We start from the raw sequence: 18,083 nt of genomic DNA on the forward strand, positions 1-18,083 counted from the left end.
GATAGAGATCTTGTAGGTGTTTTTCTCTGTCTGAGGGGTTGGAGCAAATGCGGTTATATCCTAGAGCTTGGCTGTAGACAATGGATCGTGTGGTGTGGTCTGGATGAAAGCTGGAGGCATGTAGGTAGGAATAGCGACCTCTGAGACTTCCTTCTGTGTGTCAGTGCTGTTGTCCATTCTCATCATGTTGATGCTGGGACCTTCTGACAGTAGAAGTGTGGACATCTGGCCCTTTGGATATGGGGAAAGTAGTGGACATGATATACCTTGACTTTAGCAAAGCTTTTGATATGGTCTCCCACAGTATTCTTGCCAGCAAGTTAAAAAAGTATGAATTGGATGAATGGACGACAAGGTGGATAGAAAGCTGGATAGATGGTCAGGCTTAACGGGTAGTGATCAATGGCTCGATGTCTAAGTTGGCAGACAGTATCAAGCAGAGTGTCACAGGGTCTGCCCTGGGGCCGGTTTTATTCAACATCTTTATTAATGATCTGGATGATGGGATGGATTGCACCCTCAGAAAGTTCGCAGATAACACTAAGCTGGGGGGAGAGGTAGATATGCTGGGATAGGGTTCAGAGTGACCTAGAAAAATTGGAGGATTGGGCCAAAAGAAATCTGATGAGGTTCAGCAAGGACAAGTGCAGAGTCCTGCACTTATGATGGAAGAATCCCATGCACTGCTACAGGCTGAGGACCGACTGGCCAAGCGACAGTGCTGCAGAAAAGGACCTGGGGATTACAGTGGATGAGAAGCTGGATATGAGTCAACAGTGTGTTCTTGCTGCCAAGCATAACAGCATATTGGGCTGCATTAGTAGGAGCATTGCCAGCAGATCGAGGGAAGTGATTATTCGCCTCTATTCAGCACTGGTGAAGTCACATCAGGAGTACTGAATCCAGTTTTGGTCCCCCCACTACAGAAAGGATGTGAACAAATTGGAGAGAGTCCAGCGGAGGGCAACAAAAATTATTAGGGGACTGGGGCACATGACTTATGAGGAGAGGCTGCGGGAATTGGGCTTATTTAGCCTGCAGAAGAGAAGAGTGAGGGGGGATTTGACAGCAGCCTTCAACTCCCTGAAGGGAGGTTCCAAAGAGGATGGAGCTCGGCTGTTCTCAGTGGTGGCAGTTGACAGAACAAGGAGCAATGGTCTCAAGCTGCAGTGGGGGAGGTCTAGGTTGGATACTAGGAAAAACTATTTCACTAGGAGGGTGGTGAAGCACTGGAATGGGTTACCTAGGGAAGTGGTGGAATCTCCATCCATGGAGGTTTTTCGGCCTGGCTTGACAAAGCCCTGGCTGGGATGATTTAGCTGGAGTTGGTCCTGCTTTGAGCCTGGGGTTGGACTAGAGGACCTACTAAGATCTCTTCCAACCCTAATCTTCTATTATTCTATGATCTTCAATCTATAGGATTTGATATTCTACTCTGTTCACAAAGGGATTGCCTAAGCCCTAAGTGATATTTGAACAAAACTACAGTACTTCAGTAAATTCTTTGGCAAAATCACCTGAAATTGAATTTAGCTAAGAGCTCTAAGCATTCTGCTACACCAGGGTTCGGTAACCTTCGGCACGCGGCCCATCAGGGAAATCCGATGGAAGGCCTCGAGACATTTTGTTTACGCTGACCATCCGCAGGCATGGCTCCCCACAGCTCCCAGTGACTGCAGTTCGCCGTTCCTGGCCAATGGGAGCTGCGGGAAGTGGCAGCCAGCACGTGCCTGTGAGTAATCACATCATTTCCCATCTGGAGCTCAAAAATATTTCCTAAATGTACCCACAATCATTATGTTTTACTTAAACTATACTAGAATATGCCTTATATTTTCTTTGAGGGTCTCATCCAAAGCCAGCTTATCATGAAGTTCATGATGAGACTCACTGACTTCAGTGATCACTGGATTCGGCCGTACTTGCCCACCTGCTTCAAAATTAACGAAACACTAAAATAAGGCACAATTTTCCTTCACTGCCCTTTTGTAATACGAAGATAAAAATAAATTCCACATACTGATGATAAAATGCACGTCGCCTTCATATCATGGATAAATACCAAGATATGCTTTTATGTCTAGCATAAGTTATCTGAATGTAAGATAAATGTCGTAATATCTGTATTATCAACCCCAAGCATTCAAAAATCAAGAGAGAGGTTTAAAAATAAATGTTAGGGCTCTTTTCATTTGTCTTCTGGTTTTTGAGTTTTTAGTGTTCATGTTTTCATGCTTTTCTCCAGAACCATGAGGGCCAGGAAAAAAAAACAAAAACCCCGAACAGAAAGATTCATAAAAATCTGGGGCTTTCAGCAAAATGCCAAATAACATGAGGCTCATGATAAAATCTCAAGAGTTGGCAACAGTGCAAATCCATATAATTTCTCTGTAAATGCAGAAATAGGGGTCTATAGAAATTACTCTAAATATGTACAGAATTGAACAGGGAATGATCTCCTTGCTGTAAGATTCTATAAGTGGTATAAAAAAATTCTATGGTAAGGTTATCATTCTCTATTAAATTGCATAGGACTTTCTCATAAGGAATATGAGACAAAAGTCCTACTAAAACCATAATTTACAGATAAAAGTGGTGAATTGTGTTCCTCTTAATCCTATCTGAATGCTGTGAATATAACAGTGAGCAAATGAGAAGGAGTTTAAGATCATATGTGAACACTGCATTGGAGGCTTTCGCATTAGAGGCGTTAGTTATTTTTTGACTAACCTACCAGAAAAATCTCAAATATAATAAATATTTATATACCATAAAATATGGATCTATTAGGAAAAATCAAATGACTATGTTAGCTATTAATCCAGCCGCCACTGAATTGCACCCAATACGAAAATCACCCTTTAGTAGTCACTCCTTGAGCATAATTACTGAAAATGAGAAGATAAAATATTATGAATGAATAGTTTTACATCTACATCTGTTTATTGGTAGGAAATAAAGCTTCATGTGCTGAAAACAGGTGCACCATGCTGCTGCTTAGGTTGGCAAGAAGGGGACTGGAGGGGGGATAGACAATGAACAAACCTGGCAAAAATAAACAAATCCCCTTTAAGATGCAGCTTCCTCCGTCTGCCTCCCACACCCCAGCAGCTGATCCCTCTCCCTGCTTCTTCACCTATGTCCCGTTGCTCTCCTGTCACCCACAAGGCTTACTCTCACCCTCTGCCTCCCTTTGCTGCTCCTCTTTTGCCCCAAAGCAGCCACTGCACACTCCTCTCCCATCTGCCCCCAACCCCAGCAGAGACTGTGGTAGAACAAGTGCTGAACTACTGATTAGGACTCACTTTGCTCTGTGTGGACTAAGACTAACCCCAGCAGTGTGAGCTCAGCTGAGCCCTGATTGGTGCACTCCTCCTGGAGACTTGTCTTAATATTATTTCCCTCCAAGACCATAGAGGACCCCAAACCCCTCTGCGCTGGTCTCTGAACGGGACGAAGCGTGTGTGCACAAGTCGGAGTGATGGGGTACAAGTGGAGGGGAGCAGTTAGGGTATATAATAGGAATATTTGGAAAGTGAAAAAAAGAAAGGAGGCGCTGACGGGGAAGGAGAGAGAGAGAGAGAGAGAGAGAGGCAGGCAGAGAGACTGGTAAAAACTAAACCTGGGGAAAGTGGGATGGACAGAGGGAATTGCAATAATGGAAAAGTATACACTAAGAGAAATTTTTCTGAGGAAAACAGGAAGACAAAAAGGAGGAAAAGATTCACCAAGACAGAGTGAAGGAAAAGGGGAAAAGAAGGATCATACATACATAAAGGGGAAAAAGTGAATCTAAAACCACAATCAGAGAAATATTAATGGGAAAATGTTAAATAACCCTATAAAACTTGGGGTGGGATTCAAGAGATGGATTAGTGGAGGGTGGGGAAAGGGAGGTGAACACACAGAGCAGCAAACAGCATAGGGTCAGCCTTGACAGTAACGGCTAAATGAAACCTTTTGCTAATATAGGGACTATTACTCTGTAGCAAGAAGGTGCAGCGTTCAATAACAATTACCTACAACAGCAGCAAATGGGGCATCCATCTTCAACAGTCATGAATCATTGTGTCCATGAAATTTCTATAATATTCTCTAAGCCTGAACACTGCTTTGAGGTAATTCGGACAATAAACTACATGTGTTTCAATAAGAATTAATTCAATGCACTGGCATGCACTCTCTCTCTTTGTCACTGAATAAAAGATTTTTTTTAAAACACTCCAGAACATCCTAATGAAGACAATAGAAATTTTGCCTGAAAAAGGTCTTCAGGATTTAACTTTTGATTTTAGCTCTTATGCAGTTCCAGTGGAAACAAACTGAAATTAAAACAAATGTCAAAAATATAGCTACGTCTTAACCTGTTTAAGTTTTGTCAAACAGGGCCTGTCCAGGCTTATACAGAATAGGGAATCCTAACGATAACAAATTAATTACCTTCTGCATCTGTGGCTGACCACCCAAAATTACAATGTTCTTGCGCATGAAGGGTAAAAATAAGAACAAATATATATATATATAAAAATATGGGCCTGATTACGTATACCTAATTTACATCAGTGAGAGAGGAGAATCAGGCAAGTTATCTTATAAAATAAGAGATCACGGTTTTAACAGTATGATATATAACAAGGGACGTACAGTTTACATTGAAACTTTCAAGTGATTACAAATCACATTCATACCTTGCAGGCTAACTCTGGAGACTGGCGGCTGACTTGCTGCTGGAGACCTCCTGTGGAGGAATAAGGAATAAAACGTTGTTTGTAATGATAATACTGTATAAATGTGGATTGCCTTCTTCTTTAGGTATGAAATACCTTTCATGCTCACTAGAATCCCAAAACACTGCAAAGTGAAATTAGTGGTTGATGAACAATTTGGGATCTCTCTCTTTTTAGTTTTAAAAAATCCACACATCTCATGCCTCCCAGCTACACATACATAAATTATGAACAGAACATACACCAATTAGCTACAAAAAGATCAGTACCATCAACCCTCACTACCTTTGCCACAATCATCCCACTAGCTCAGAAATGCCCTGAAGGTCAGCAAACTTGGGTTCTCTCCAACAAATGGGGACACTGAACTCCTGAATCAAGACCTGTCTCTTGGGAAATACAAGCCTTATATGGCTTTAAAGATCACTTTCCACACCTTAAACTCCACCTGAAAGCAAATAAGGAGTCAGTGATGTCTTTGGAGCACTAGTGTAACGTGCTCCCTGAAGATAAAACCCCAAGTGAGCTGCTTCATTCAGCTACAGTTCTAGCTTCACGCTCCTCAAGTAGGGCACATTACTGTAATCCAATCTGCAGGTCACAAAGATCTAGGTAACTCTGGAGGTCACGAAGAGCTAGATGACCTGGCAAGGTTCACATTAGAGCGAAATGGTGCAATCTTTTTCCAAAGCATACATGGAAAAAGTCATTTTTAGCCAATGTCACCTAGTATTCCAGAGGCAAGGGGGGACCAAAATAATCCCTACAACCAGAATTTCCAGAAGGGCTCAGCACCCACAAAACAGTCAGATTTTCAAGAGTTCAGCTCCCATGTGGGAAATTTAAATATGTAACTAGATTCTCAGAAGAGTTCAGCATTTTGGGGAGCATGCTGGATGCTAAATTATTTTGAAAATCTGCCCCCAACTGTCTGTGCTGAGCACTTGAAAATCTGACTCCTAAATTCATTGGAAAATCTGGCCCCAAATCACAACCCTCTTTGAAAAGGGGTAAATTCCTGTTAATTAAGGGCACAGTCACCATCCCTGCAAAATTGTCATAATTCTGCTTCCCCATGTAAGCAGCAAAACTCCATGTTATTTTCATCCTGGCTTCTATCACAACCTAGTGGTGAAAAGGCAAACCACCTAAGTTTGCTGAAAAAGGGACCTTCAGCTCTATAATACTAACTCATCCCGGATATAAAATTGCACGAGCCCAGTGTTCCTCCCTCTTAGCCAAAGGATATTTTGATGGGGAGGAGCAGGGTCTGGATGCATTCTGCCTATGTCCCGTTCTGTGCAGTTGTTTGGAAACAATGCAGAAAGTACACAGGTCCTGGGAAGAAATTTGGAATGTTTGATATATAATGTTTTAAGTGAATAAGTTCTACTTTAGCTGTGCAAATGATGATTTTCCATGGTTTATAAATCAGACCAATCTGGGATTATATTCACAGAAACAAGGAAAGACACCTCTCCGACATCAAGGTTGCCACCCCTGCTGAACTGCAGATTGTGACTCCAAACCTTTGAGATTCTACAGGTGTTCAAAAAATGATCTGAAACCTTTTTTAAAAACCTAACCAGAACTATCAATTTTTAACTATCCCACCTCTTGAAAATGGCTGAATTGTTTAAAACTTTAAATAATAATAATAATAAAAATACAACAGAGGCAAACATAAAGCATGGGAAATTTTACTCTGCAAGATTAAAGTTTTCAAAGCTATATGCAAATGAAAGTGGGATGCTGTGTCAGAAAATGTTAGGGAACCTTAATAGGTGTCACCTAAAACAGACAATTTCAAGAGCGAAATTCCAAGGACCTACCAGATAGTACTTTTCAACGATACCCCTGGCTAACCCAGAAGTGATATTAATGGTGACTTCATATGAAGTGGCTATTTCAAAGCAGAACACAGAAACAAATGATCACGATGACTGGGGCAATATAAAAGGCTAAGCACGATGGAAAATGTTCAGGACAAGAGGGTTAAAAGAACATTTTACTTGGTTCCAATGCTTTCTACTCCACATCAGAAAAAAATATCTTAAAATGAAAATTAACATGCTGAGCACTTTAGATTTAAAATTAAGTTTATTGTATGTACTACTCTGGATTTTACTTGCAAATATATTTTCCATCTCATATTATATCTTGTTTTCAGTCATCTACTAATGAAACTGCCTCTCTAGCTCGTGTGTATGTGTGCGTGTACATAAAGAACTAGAGGAACAGTTTCTTTAATAAATGACTGAAAATGATGCTGGTCAGTATTACAGATTAGTCAAATGTGACTAATGGGTCTGGGTGTGAAACAGCACACTGTGCTCCTGATAAAAGGCTGGGAAATCCAGAGTGGGAAACTGGATGATAACTCATCTTTTTAAAATGATAGTTTATAAATATTATTTCTTCCTCCCCTCCTACTTAACCTTTTTTCCTGTTTATCATGCCAGATAAAGTTACTGAGTTGGGGCAGCACTGCAGACAGATGAAGAGTTAGCTCAGCCGAGGACAGAGAGTAAGTGGGATCAGAAGTCAGTCCCAGGAGCACTTTCCAGTGCATGGTTCTCTCTTTCTGAAGACACTAGTGTGCAGCATCACAGACTTTCCAACAAATCACTCAAGTCCATCATTTGCCCCTTTACAATTGCTCACCACCACTCAGCATTCCCCTCTGTACCCAATTACATCCAGCCCCTCTCTCTTGGGAGATTCTGCCCACCAGGAACCAGCGGGTTCTTCTCTCCCACTCTCCTTGAGGCCAGGAGCTTTTTCTCCTCCTCCTCCTCCTCGAGGCTGGCATTCTGGGAAAAGGCTTGTTCTTTGCCTCCTGGGCAAGGAAAAAGGAAAGGAGAGGAGGGCCTGGGTTCAGCCTATGATAGCTTAGAATGCAGGTCGGAGCTCAGGCCCCTCACTGTATAGACCTCCCGCTCCTCTCAAAGACCAAGCCCTTTCCAGGGGCAGCATTAAATTATGGATAGGTCCAAGGTAGGATGGGGAGAGAAAAACAGTCCCCTGTGCTGGAAGAATCACACTGGTGCTCTCTGCTGTTGCTGCTGGAAACTGCAGGCAGAAGCTTAATACTGCTACTACTACCACTACTAATAATAAAAAAATTAGGCTCTGCAGGCTTCCTGGGATATCCTTCTAGGCTCAGCACAGGATGACGTCCCACCTGTCTCCTTCTTGGGAACTGCTCTATCTTCAGCCACTCTGTGCCCTCGCTCCAGCCTTACCAGAGAGCAGCAGTACCCGGGCTTTTCTGCCTTCCCCCTACTTCCCTACTGGAACGGACAGTTAATATTGTTTGGGCTGCTCCGCTCCTGAATCCCTTCTTCTCCCTCTTAAAGCAGCAGTGGCTCCTGGGCTGCTTTGTTCCAAGGCTGTTCTCTGCCTTCACACACACAAAAGGGCCATCAGCTCCAGCTGCTCCATTCGGCTCAGTCACCTGAGAGCCAGTGCATTGTTTTCAGATGAAGAGAGGCAGTGATGGCAGCAGGCAGGTTGGGGAAAGGGGAAGAAATGAAAATAAAAGGGAAGGAGCCAACTGATGGGCAAGAACAGATGGAGAAGGAATGGCCAAGGATGGGAAACAAAGAAGAGGAACAAGACTTCCAAAGGTGCTGATAAGCTTTCTATTTGCATTCCAACTTTAGAGACTTATCTGCACCAGATAGGAGAACTCTGCATTTCATTCACCATTAAATATAATCAAATTTTCTGGTTTTCAAATACCAATATTCACATACAATCAATACTAAGAAATGTAAATGCCATAATAAAATATACCCCCAAATGTACTGCCAGTAATTTTCTCATCCTGAGATTTATATTTGTACAACTTTATTTGACATGAATTACAGTGAAGTTCGCCATCTAGTTGCTAAGGTTTGAAGTACCATACAAATGAGCTAACGGGTAATTTTCTAAATGTTAAAACGTACTCATGCCTCTGCATTAGATACTCTCACAATGGGCCAGTTTTCCAGCATATGCACTGAATAACAAGCAGAAATATTAGTAGTTAGACATATTAGTAGTAGTAATTATGTTTATTACAGTAATGCCTGGGGACCAACCAAGAATTTGGGTCTCCCTGCATCAGGCAAACAAAGAGTAATAGACAGTCCCGAACCAAAGAGGTTATGATCTAAATATGACTATTTTTCTTTAAGTTCATCCCATGGCCAAAACTACAGACAGTTCTTAGCAGGTGGAAACCTTTGCCTGAACAAAGGGAAGCTGGATTGAATTCAGATTGAAAATCTGGTCCAAGAATTTAACTTAACTTAACAATGAATTTAATTAAAAGCAGAAAGCTTACTTGTTTGATGTTCCATGCAAATTTGTCAATAACGTAAAGTTATTTCTCACACTTCGTAAACTTGCCAGGACCTAAAGTAAACAAAAACATATAATATTTTACAAACATGCACGTTTTCAATATATGTATTAATACAGGAGCATAGATGCTGAAGGACAACTTTCTATTCCATTCAATTTATCTATGATATTATAGTCTAAACAAAGAGACTATTTGAAATTTACCTGCGCAAAAGGTGTAACAATCAGGTCATCTCCATGTCTAAAATAAATGAAAAAAAAAAGTGTGAATCATTGTATGTCAGAGAATAATTATCAGTATTTTAGTACTGTACATACACATACTCATCAAATTGTATGATGTAAAAATTCTGCACAGAATGTAATCATTAATATACAGACAGCCAAACCAAGCATTATGCTAGCCTTTTATTTTGTGCTGCAACTTTTGCTTGCTAGCAAATGGATGCATCTACTAAAGTGGGTGGGCACCCATTCAGTGCACACAAACACAATATAGAAGCTGGATATTCAACTGCCTGATTTGTGTAAGCAAAACTCAAGGCTGGAACTAAAAACTGGCTCCTTAACATTTATGAGCAAATATAAATATTTATATCAAACACAGTTTAATTTCAAATGGGAAAAAGAGTATTTTACAATGCAATGTTTTCTCAAATAGCCCCACTATTCAAAAATAAATCTTTACTACACGTACTGTTTCTTTAAATTACATAAAAGCTTGCTCCTAATGGAAATGTCCCCTAGTCACTGTGCATGTTCACAGACAAAAAACAAATGAAGCTGGAAAAACTGCTCAGTTTTGGTAACACAAGGCAATAAATGCCAGGAAATTCAAGGTTAAGGTGGCTCACTCATACTGTGATGGAAAAAAAAGCATAACGGTCTGAGTAAAGGTCATCTTTGAATTTCCTGGCTTTTGTTGATTTGTGTCACAGCCTTTAATGTTATTTAAACATTGTTTCTTGTCTGTAGATTTTCATCATGGAAGATTAGAGAATATGTACTGTGCAAAATGCATTACTATCTTTGGTGGGGGGGTTTGGTAAATATTATGTATTTGTATTTATAATCAACTAAATATGTACTGAGCATTTTATCCAGTTGAGTACATATCATACCAAGCTTTTTATAGTACACATACTTTAGTATGCAGATTTGCATTGATTGACCTTAGCCATTACAACAAATCCTTTTGCTTCAGCAGATAATTATATTTTTTGTCAAATGTAAAACATATTATTAGCTTATAATATATTATTTACATAACTTAGAGATGTTACAGTCTCTTATATAAATATTTGCTAAATGCTAACTATAGCTAGAGATTTTTTGGTAGGTATTTCTCATGATAGCTGGACCATCTTTCTAACTTTTAGATTTCTACTACACTATAAAATATTTATAATTCATATAATATATAATAATCTTTTTAACTTTGTTTTTAGAGAAAAAAAGAGAGCTTTTGAACTTAATGGAGAATAAGTGCTGTTCTTAATTTGTAAATTTATTTGCTCTCACATTAAGAGCTCATGCCTGAAATTTTGAATTTATACATGTTCCTGATAACACCACATATATCCAATGTTCTTATTTTCTGAGGTCATGGCATTTATACATAATTTCCTGTGTGTGCATTAATACCAATTTTTCAGGACTGTACAGGGCTTAATTTCTGCTCTAAAATAGGCAATAAGTTAATATTTAGAAATGAAATAAAGCCCCAATACCTTTAATTAATTTTGAAACTTTTGTGTCTAAGGTTTATATATCCCCTCCACTAGTAATTACTATGGTACTCTACAAGGTCCTTTAGAAATACTTATACAAATCCTATAAGTTTCCATTAAAATGCTACAGAAGTCTGAGAGATCCTTCACACTCATGAAAAACAAGAATACACTATAATCCATTATACTTTACCTATTTACTGCCCCCAGTTTCTAATTATGAGACTATTTCTTATGAAACCACCACCTATTTTATAAATTAATGCCAACTGGTAATTGGATATAGACACTGTGTGCAAGGTCAGCAGATACAATCTCGTCTTCAATAACCACCATTGGGTGGCTACTTAACTGACCCATGAAATGAGTTCACGGTCTCAAACAGGAGTTCTATCATAAAACCTGCCCTCACGGTTGGCACTAGTTGGCATAGCCTTGGTAGTCTCTGTAGCGAGACTAAAAACTGATTAGACATGAAGAATGAACTACCCTCCAGTAGCTGAGCTGCCTTGAGACAGTTCCTGCTGGTCATGGGAACGTGAACAGAGCTGCATGGGGAAACCGGGACTGCAGCAGTCTCATGCTCGATCTGAGCTATAGAAAGAATCTTCAATTTCTGGCACCTTTCCCCAGAATTAAATTCATTTGAAAAATTATCTCAATTTTTTCCCTTCATATAACGTTATGAATATTGAGGCCTTTGCCCATTAAGAGGCATTCAGTTCCTGGAATATAATTACTGGCACATAGGTTTGGTTACCTGCCTTCATTTAAAGCATGGAAAGGTGTGTCTAATGAGGCCAGTTTCTCCAGTGACATGTGGTCTTCTACCAAGCCACCAAGAAAAGGCAACAGAAAAATGTTAAAATGTGCACTTTAAACTAAAGCACTGCAAATCAAGTAAACCTATTTAATCTACATGACATATTTTGTACCAATCCTGTCTATCCATCCATCTATACATGTTTGCTAACATGGTCTTCACTGTATTATATTAACCATACATTACAAAAAACCAAAATATCATATAAAAACATACGAATATATTTGAAATATAAGGTAAGTGATTTAGGTAATTTGGCTGAAAATAACAATAAACCTCATCTATTAAAAAAAGAACTAATTTTCATACAAGTAACAAGTAAACAACAACGCTATTTCAGAACATTGATTTGCAATCCTTTTCTATTAGCTGGGAAACATTTATTTAATAGGCTAAAACATTGAGTCTTGTGAGCACATAGCTGGGGGTCATGAACTCCTGATTTGGCCTGTGTTGTTTAATAAAAACCACTTTGCCTCAGGTTCTCCCTCTATAAAATACATAATTACCTCTTTGGGGTATTAAGAGGATTACAGAGATGTTGGTAAAGTGCTTGGTCTCATTATTATGATGAATGATATAAATTAGATTCATACTCACTGTTCACTTGGAAGAGATGAGTTCCTGGACATAGTCTTTGGTGATAAGTCATAGTCACTGTCTGATCTGTAAAGAAATGACTCCCGGCGCTGGCTGTGGCCTGGAAAAGTGGTATGCAATACAAGTCCTGAAGAAGAACTGGCCTGGGGGTCCAATGGGCTGCGACCTGATGACGGGCCATTTTCTACATCAAAGCTATGAACAAAACACATATGGTTTCATGCACATTTGCTGATATGGTTGTATTTTCAGAGCATAGCATAAAACTTTTTAAATTATCCTGGTATGGTGAAGAGCTTCAAATATAGGAGGCAGAGTTTTACATTTATTTTGGGGGGTTTCAACCTGTGGCAAGGCCTGCCCTCTCCTGCACAGATGTATTAAAGAAAGGAAGAGGGCATCAGCAGAATGGCTCCTGAACTCTCTGAATGGTTGCTTTGCTCCAGCCCTCCAATTTCACTCACAAATACACTTTTGCTGATATAGGGCAGGATTTGGTCTAAGTTAACATATTTACCTTACAGCTCCTTCTCACACTGTACATATTTTCTCTTCCTCCAGTCTCAATTTTGCTGAGCTCAACATACTTGTAATCCACTCAGCACACATACAGATTACTCCTCCAGGCTCCGTGGTTTTCCTCGACCCTCTCTCCAGGGTTACACTTGTGATACAGGTCAACTCCCTTTTACTAATCTCAATTAGCTGAGCCCCAGTGACGATCCTCACAGTGTTAACATGCAATAATGTAGATGAAATGCACACAATCCAGTTGACATCTTCGAACAGCATTACTGAACAAGCTAGTCCAGGCCCAGCTTTTATAGCCGTGTCTAGTATGAGATATGAGCTAACAGACAGTTTTCAAGGCTTAACACAGATGCACATAAAATAGTTGACTTCAGAATGGTACAAAGCTTACTGTTAGGGAATATGTACCAGGAAAGCCTGAAGTAGCTGAATACCAATCTCACCATACTCATTTGAAGGTACAAAGATGGTGAAGGACTTGAAGAACTATGCTATCCATACGCAGTGTATTAATTCTCTTTAGAATGCATGCAGCTCAGCTCAACAACTGTAATCCGCACTGCAGCCAACCACTGACAGCAGTCAAAGTTATGCATCCTCAACAATTCTGGAAGTCAGGTCACTTATTTAGGAGCCTAATTTCAGGCAACCAAGTTTGAAGATTGTGGCCTGTACTTTCAAATACATTTCACAGCTTAACCATTGTGAGAAATACTTCTTTAGCTCATCCACTTTCAAACTGCTAGGTTGAGCAAAATGGAGTTTGTTTTTTATTTAAAATCTTCTGTCACCATTTCCATGCACACCCACTTTCTTACGGGTTTATAACTTGGTTGTTGAAGCATGTGATTGAAGTCACTTTGGACATTTTAGCAGGAGACACCCCTCATAAACTTCCAAAATAAGCAGGCTGGCCAGTTTTGGTTGGGTTTTTGGAACCAGTCTGACTGATGTAAATACCATATGTGCTGCAATATCTAAGCAAAACCAAAATGAATTAACGATAAATTCAGTCTGTATTTTCTTGCTTTTTCAGTTTATGTCAAAGCCTGTTTGTTATTATACAGGGCTAAATTGTGTTCCCCTTAAATGCAAATAGTTCCATTGAAATCAATGGCTGTGACTCAGGGCCGGCTCTACCGTTTTTGCAGCCCCAAGCAGTGAAAAAACCTGTTGCCACCGAATTGCCACCACAGATGGAGGAACAGAGAAGCTGCTGCCGATATGCCACCGCTGCCGCCCCTTTCTGACTGCCGCCCCAAGCACCTGCTTGGAACACTGGTGCCTGGAGCCGGCCCTGCTGTGGCTATGATTTGAGATAGAGTAACTTTACTGTTTATTCATGTGGGTGTCAGGTTTGGGTCTATACTTTTATCTTTTTGCAGTGTTTGTTTTGGCTACGTTAGTGTCCTGCAACTTCCTAGATCATTCTTTTCTAAAGGTTTACTTAAAGTGTGACTGAGAAATTTGAGTAGACATCAGTTGTTCCATTAGCAATGAAATACACATATTTATTTTGAAGTTTGTGTCTAACACCTTTGTGGAGCCATCTAATTTCTTGTTTGTATTCCCATATGGCATGTAACCACAGAAAACTCAAGTGCTCACAACATCACTGCTATGCACAACTGAAACAGGAATCATGGATCGGAAGTAATAATGAGTGCATGTAACTGATCCCATAGTTCATGAAAAGGGGGTATGGATTCCATAAAAAGAACCTTGCCTCTTTCTGGTTCTTCAGTATTTATTTCATAAAACTGATTCTTGAGACGTTTGATCAGTGTTTTATAACTGGTGTTCAATTTAAACTAAAAAAGTGAAATCTCCAATTGTAAACTACAATATTGTAGACAGAATAATTGTAGGCCAATCTGGTCCACTAAGCCACTACCCTCTCCTCATTCAGGAAGTGAGTAAACAATAATAATAATAATTGTTTTAAAAAATCCAAACGTTTATTTTAACCACCATGATGTGGACTTGCCTAAACTGAGTACCTGGAGGATTTCCTTACTGTAATCCCGGTCTTCCTCCTCCTTCCCTTCCAGCTGGCTGCTACCTACACTTGTCCTGTCTAATGATGGATTGTAAGTTCTTTTGGGTGGGGAGCTCATTTATCTATTTGTCTTGTAAAATGCACAACATGCTCTTGACATCTGTAAAAATAAATAAATAGTAAGCGAGGCATTGCTGAGCTACTACACAGGAAGGCTGATCAGATGTGCCAATCTGTTATACAACAGGACATGAGGTCACTGTTACGGTTGTACATTAGTGTGTGAGTTGGATGAAGTTTAGGGTGTGTATTTCTTTTCATGTCTGTTGAAGTTGGACGTGTAACCCTTATAGGCTGTGAGTGCATTAGGTGGCAAGGAACACAGGAGACTTTTCTCTTCCCTTCTTACTTTAAGGTTTTATTAAACATGTTATTTCCTTTGTCTGGAGGGTTTGAATTATGCCTGAAAGCAACCTTAACTTCCAGCAAATGAGGAGAGGCATTGCTGAGATATGACACAGGAAGGTTGGTGAAGTATGCAAGAAAGACAGCAACGCTACAGATGCCTAAAGGACCTGAGGGTTAAAAAAAAAAGGCTTTTTGAAGAAAATCAGTGACTATGGTTTTAATATTTTCTCTCTTTGTGAGCTAAGTTATGCATTTGGAAGTATAACCCTTATGAACTGTAGGGAATTTTTTTTTTTTAAGCAGATGGATATGCAAAGAAATCCCAGTGCAAGCCAGGTTACTTGACAGGTCTTGCAGAGAGAGAATGAGAATCTTACAGTACAGAAATGAACTGTTATTACAGACAGGATGATCAGGATCAACCAAAACATTCTGGATCTCAACACCCTCCCCTCAAACTTGCTCCTGCCCTATTTCCATTATGGGCTGAACAAAAACTATAGATACAAGCATCCTCAAGCTTTTGGGCAAGCCAGATTCAGATCTGGAAGTCTGCTTTAGATCTGAACTTTGTGGCTTGGGCCTTTTTCTAATCGTTATGATATTCATATCATTCGAACAGCTGAGCAAAGGCATAGAGGGTTACTGTGGTGACACATACTATTGTCCCCTTCCAAACACCAGGCACCAAGCATATACTTAGTGTTACTTTTTGCACAAACACTTCAGCCTCTCATAGATTAAAATCAGAATTCTTTTTCTTGACAAGCAATGAGTCAAAACGTTACCCTCAAGCTGTTATCTAACAGAATAGGGTGTGACTACAGCAACTCGTCTTGAAACAGCAGTAACAGCCAAAGCATCAGAAGTATATGCTGCCTACTCTAATATGGCAATTTGTGCCAGAAACATTTTTGAAGAACTGTTTATTTAATATACCAAATACCATGTATTTATTCATAAAAGAACAACTGATAAAGTACTAGTAGCAACACATTGTGCACGGAGAACTGGGCAGTGAAACATAAATGTACCATTATGTACATTTGTACTTGGGTTCAGATTTTTCACAGTTTTAATGCTTCTAAAAACCACATATTGGGCTGGAAAAATACAAGACCAGATCTTCTTCTGGCCTTTCAGTTCCTCGAAGCTGGATACACATCAAGTTATTTAGCTCAAGATTTATTCTGGCAAGTAAATGACTCCTTAAGGCATTACAAAACCCCATGAAAATGATAAAAGCAAAGAACAATATTAAGATATGTGACGTGGTTAAGGTTCCTACTCAGAGCTCAAGTATGAAAACTGCAGAAAAACCTGAGAGTCTCTGGACTAAATTTAGAAGCGTGAGCAACAAGGGTGATGTCGTGGTGGGAGTCTGCTATAGACCACAGGACCAGGGGGATGAGGTGGACGAGGCTTTCTTCCGGCAACTCACGGAAGTTACTAGATCGCAGGCCCTGGTTCTCATGGGAGACTTCAATCACCCTGATATCTGCTAGGAGAGCAATACAGCGGTGCACAGACAATCCAGGAAGTTTTTGGAAAGTGTAGGGGACAATTTTCTGGTGCAAGTGTGGAGGAACCAACTAGGGGCAGAGCTCTTCTTGACCTGCTGTTCACAAACCGGGAAGAATTAGTAGGGGAAGCAAAAGTGGATGGGAACCTGGGAGGCAGTGACCATGAGATGGTCAAGTTCAGGATCCTGACACAGGGAAGAAAGGAGAGCAGCAGAATACGGACCCTGGACTTCAGAAAAGCAGACTTTGACTCCCTCAGGGAACTGATGGGCAGGATCCCCTGGGAGAATAACATGAGGGGGAAAGGAGTCCAGGAGAGTTGACTGTATTTTAAAGAATCCTTATTGAGGTTACAGGGACAAACCATCCCGATGTGTAGAAAGAATAGTAAATATTGGAGGCAACCAGCTTGACTTAACAGTGAAATCCTTGCTGATCTTAAACACAAAAAAGAAGCTTACAAGAAGTGGAAGGTTGGACAAATGACCAGGGAAGAGTATAAAAATATGCTCGGGCATGCAGAATGAAATCAGGAAGGCCAAATCACACTTGGAATTGCAGCTAGCAAGAGATGTTAAGAGTAACAAGAAGGGTTTCTTCAGGTATGTTAGCAACAAGAAGAAAGTCAAGGAAAGTGTGGGCCCCTTACTGAATGAGGGAGGCAACCTAGTGACAGAGGATGTGGAAAAAGCTAATGTACTCAATGCTTTTTTTGCCTCTGTCTTCACAAACAAGGTCAGCTCCCAGACTACTGCACTGGGCAGCACAGCATGGGGAGGAGGTGACCAGCCCTCTGTGGAGAAAGAGGTGGTTAGGGACTATTTAGAAAAGCTGGACGAGCACAAGTCCATGGGGCCGGATGCGCTGCAGCCGAGAGTGCTAAAGAAGTTGGCGGATGTGATTGCAGAGCCATTGGCCATTATCTTTGAAAACTCATGGCGAACGGGGGAAGTCCTGGACGACTGGAAAAAGGCTAATGGTAGTGCCCATCTTTAAAAAAGGGAAGGAGAAGGATCCTGGGAACTACAGGCCAGTCAGCCTCACCTCAGTCCCTGGAAAAATCATGGAGCAGGTCCTCGAGGAATCAATTCTGAAGCACTTAGAGGAGAGGATAGTGATCAGGAACAGTCAGCATGGATTCACCAAGGGCAAGTCATGCCTGACTAATCTAATTGCCTTCTATGACGAGATAACTGGCTCTGTGGATGAGGGGAAAGCGGTGGATGTGTTGTTCCTTGACTTTAGCAAAGCTTTTGACATAGTCTCCCACAGTATTCTTGCCAGCAAGTTAAAGAAGTATGGGCTTGATGAATGGACTATAAGGTGGATAGAAAGTTGGCTAGATTGTCAGGCTCAACGGGTAGTGATCAATGGCTCCATGTCTAGTTG

General features: G+C 40.4%; 1 protein-coding gene across 4 annotated transcripts in view; it reads right to left on the reverse strand.

Annotated features, from left to right (window-relative positions):
* PDE4B (phosphodiesterase 4B) overlaps window positions 1-18,083 on the reverse strand; it is a 402,561-nt gene that overhangs the window by 77,538 nt on the left and 306,940 nt on the right. For all 4 annotated transcript variants that reach the window (XM_084635764.1, XM_084635766.1, XM_084635763.1 and 1 more), the window contains 4 exons: window positions 12,234-12,428; window positions 9,285-9,321; window positions 9,061-9,131; window positions 4,689-4,738 (listed from right to left, as the gene is read on the reverse strand). In XM_084635764.1, the coding sequence (XP_084491890.1) occupies window positions 4,689-4,738; window positions 9,061-9,131; window positions 9,285-9,321; window positions 12,234-12,428 (353 nt within the window). The remainder of the gene's footprint in view (window positions 1-4,688; window positions 4,739-9,060; window positions 9,132-9,284; window positions 9,322-12,233; window positions 12,429-18,083) is intronic.

The sequence above is a fragment of the Lepidochelys olivacea genome, assembly GCF_965140295.1.
Source record: "Lepidochelys olivacea isolate rLepOli2 genome assembly, chromosome: 8".
Classification (NCBI taxonomy): domain Eukaryota; kingdom Metazoa; phylum Chordata; order Testudines; family Cheloniidae; genus Lepidochelys; species Lepidochelys olivacea.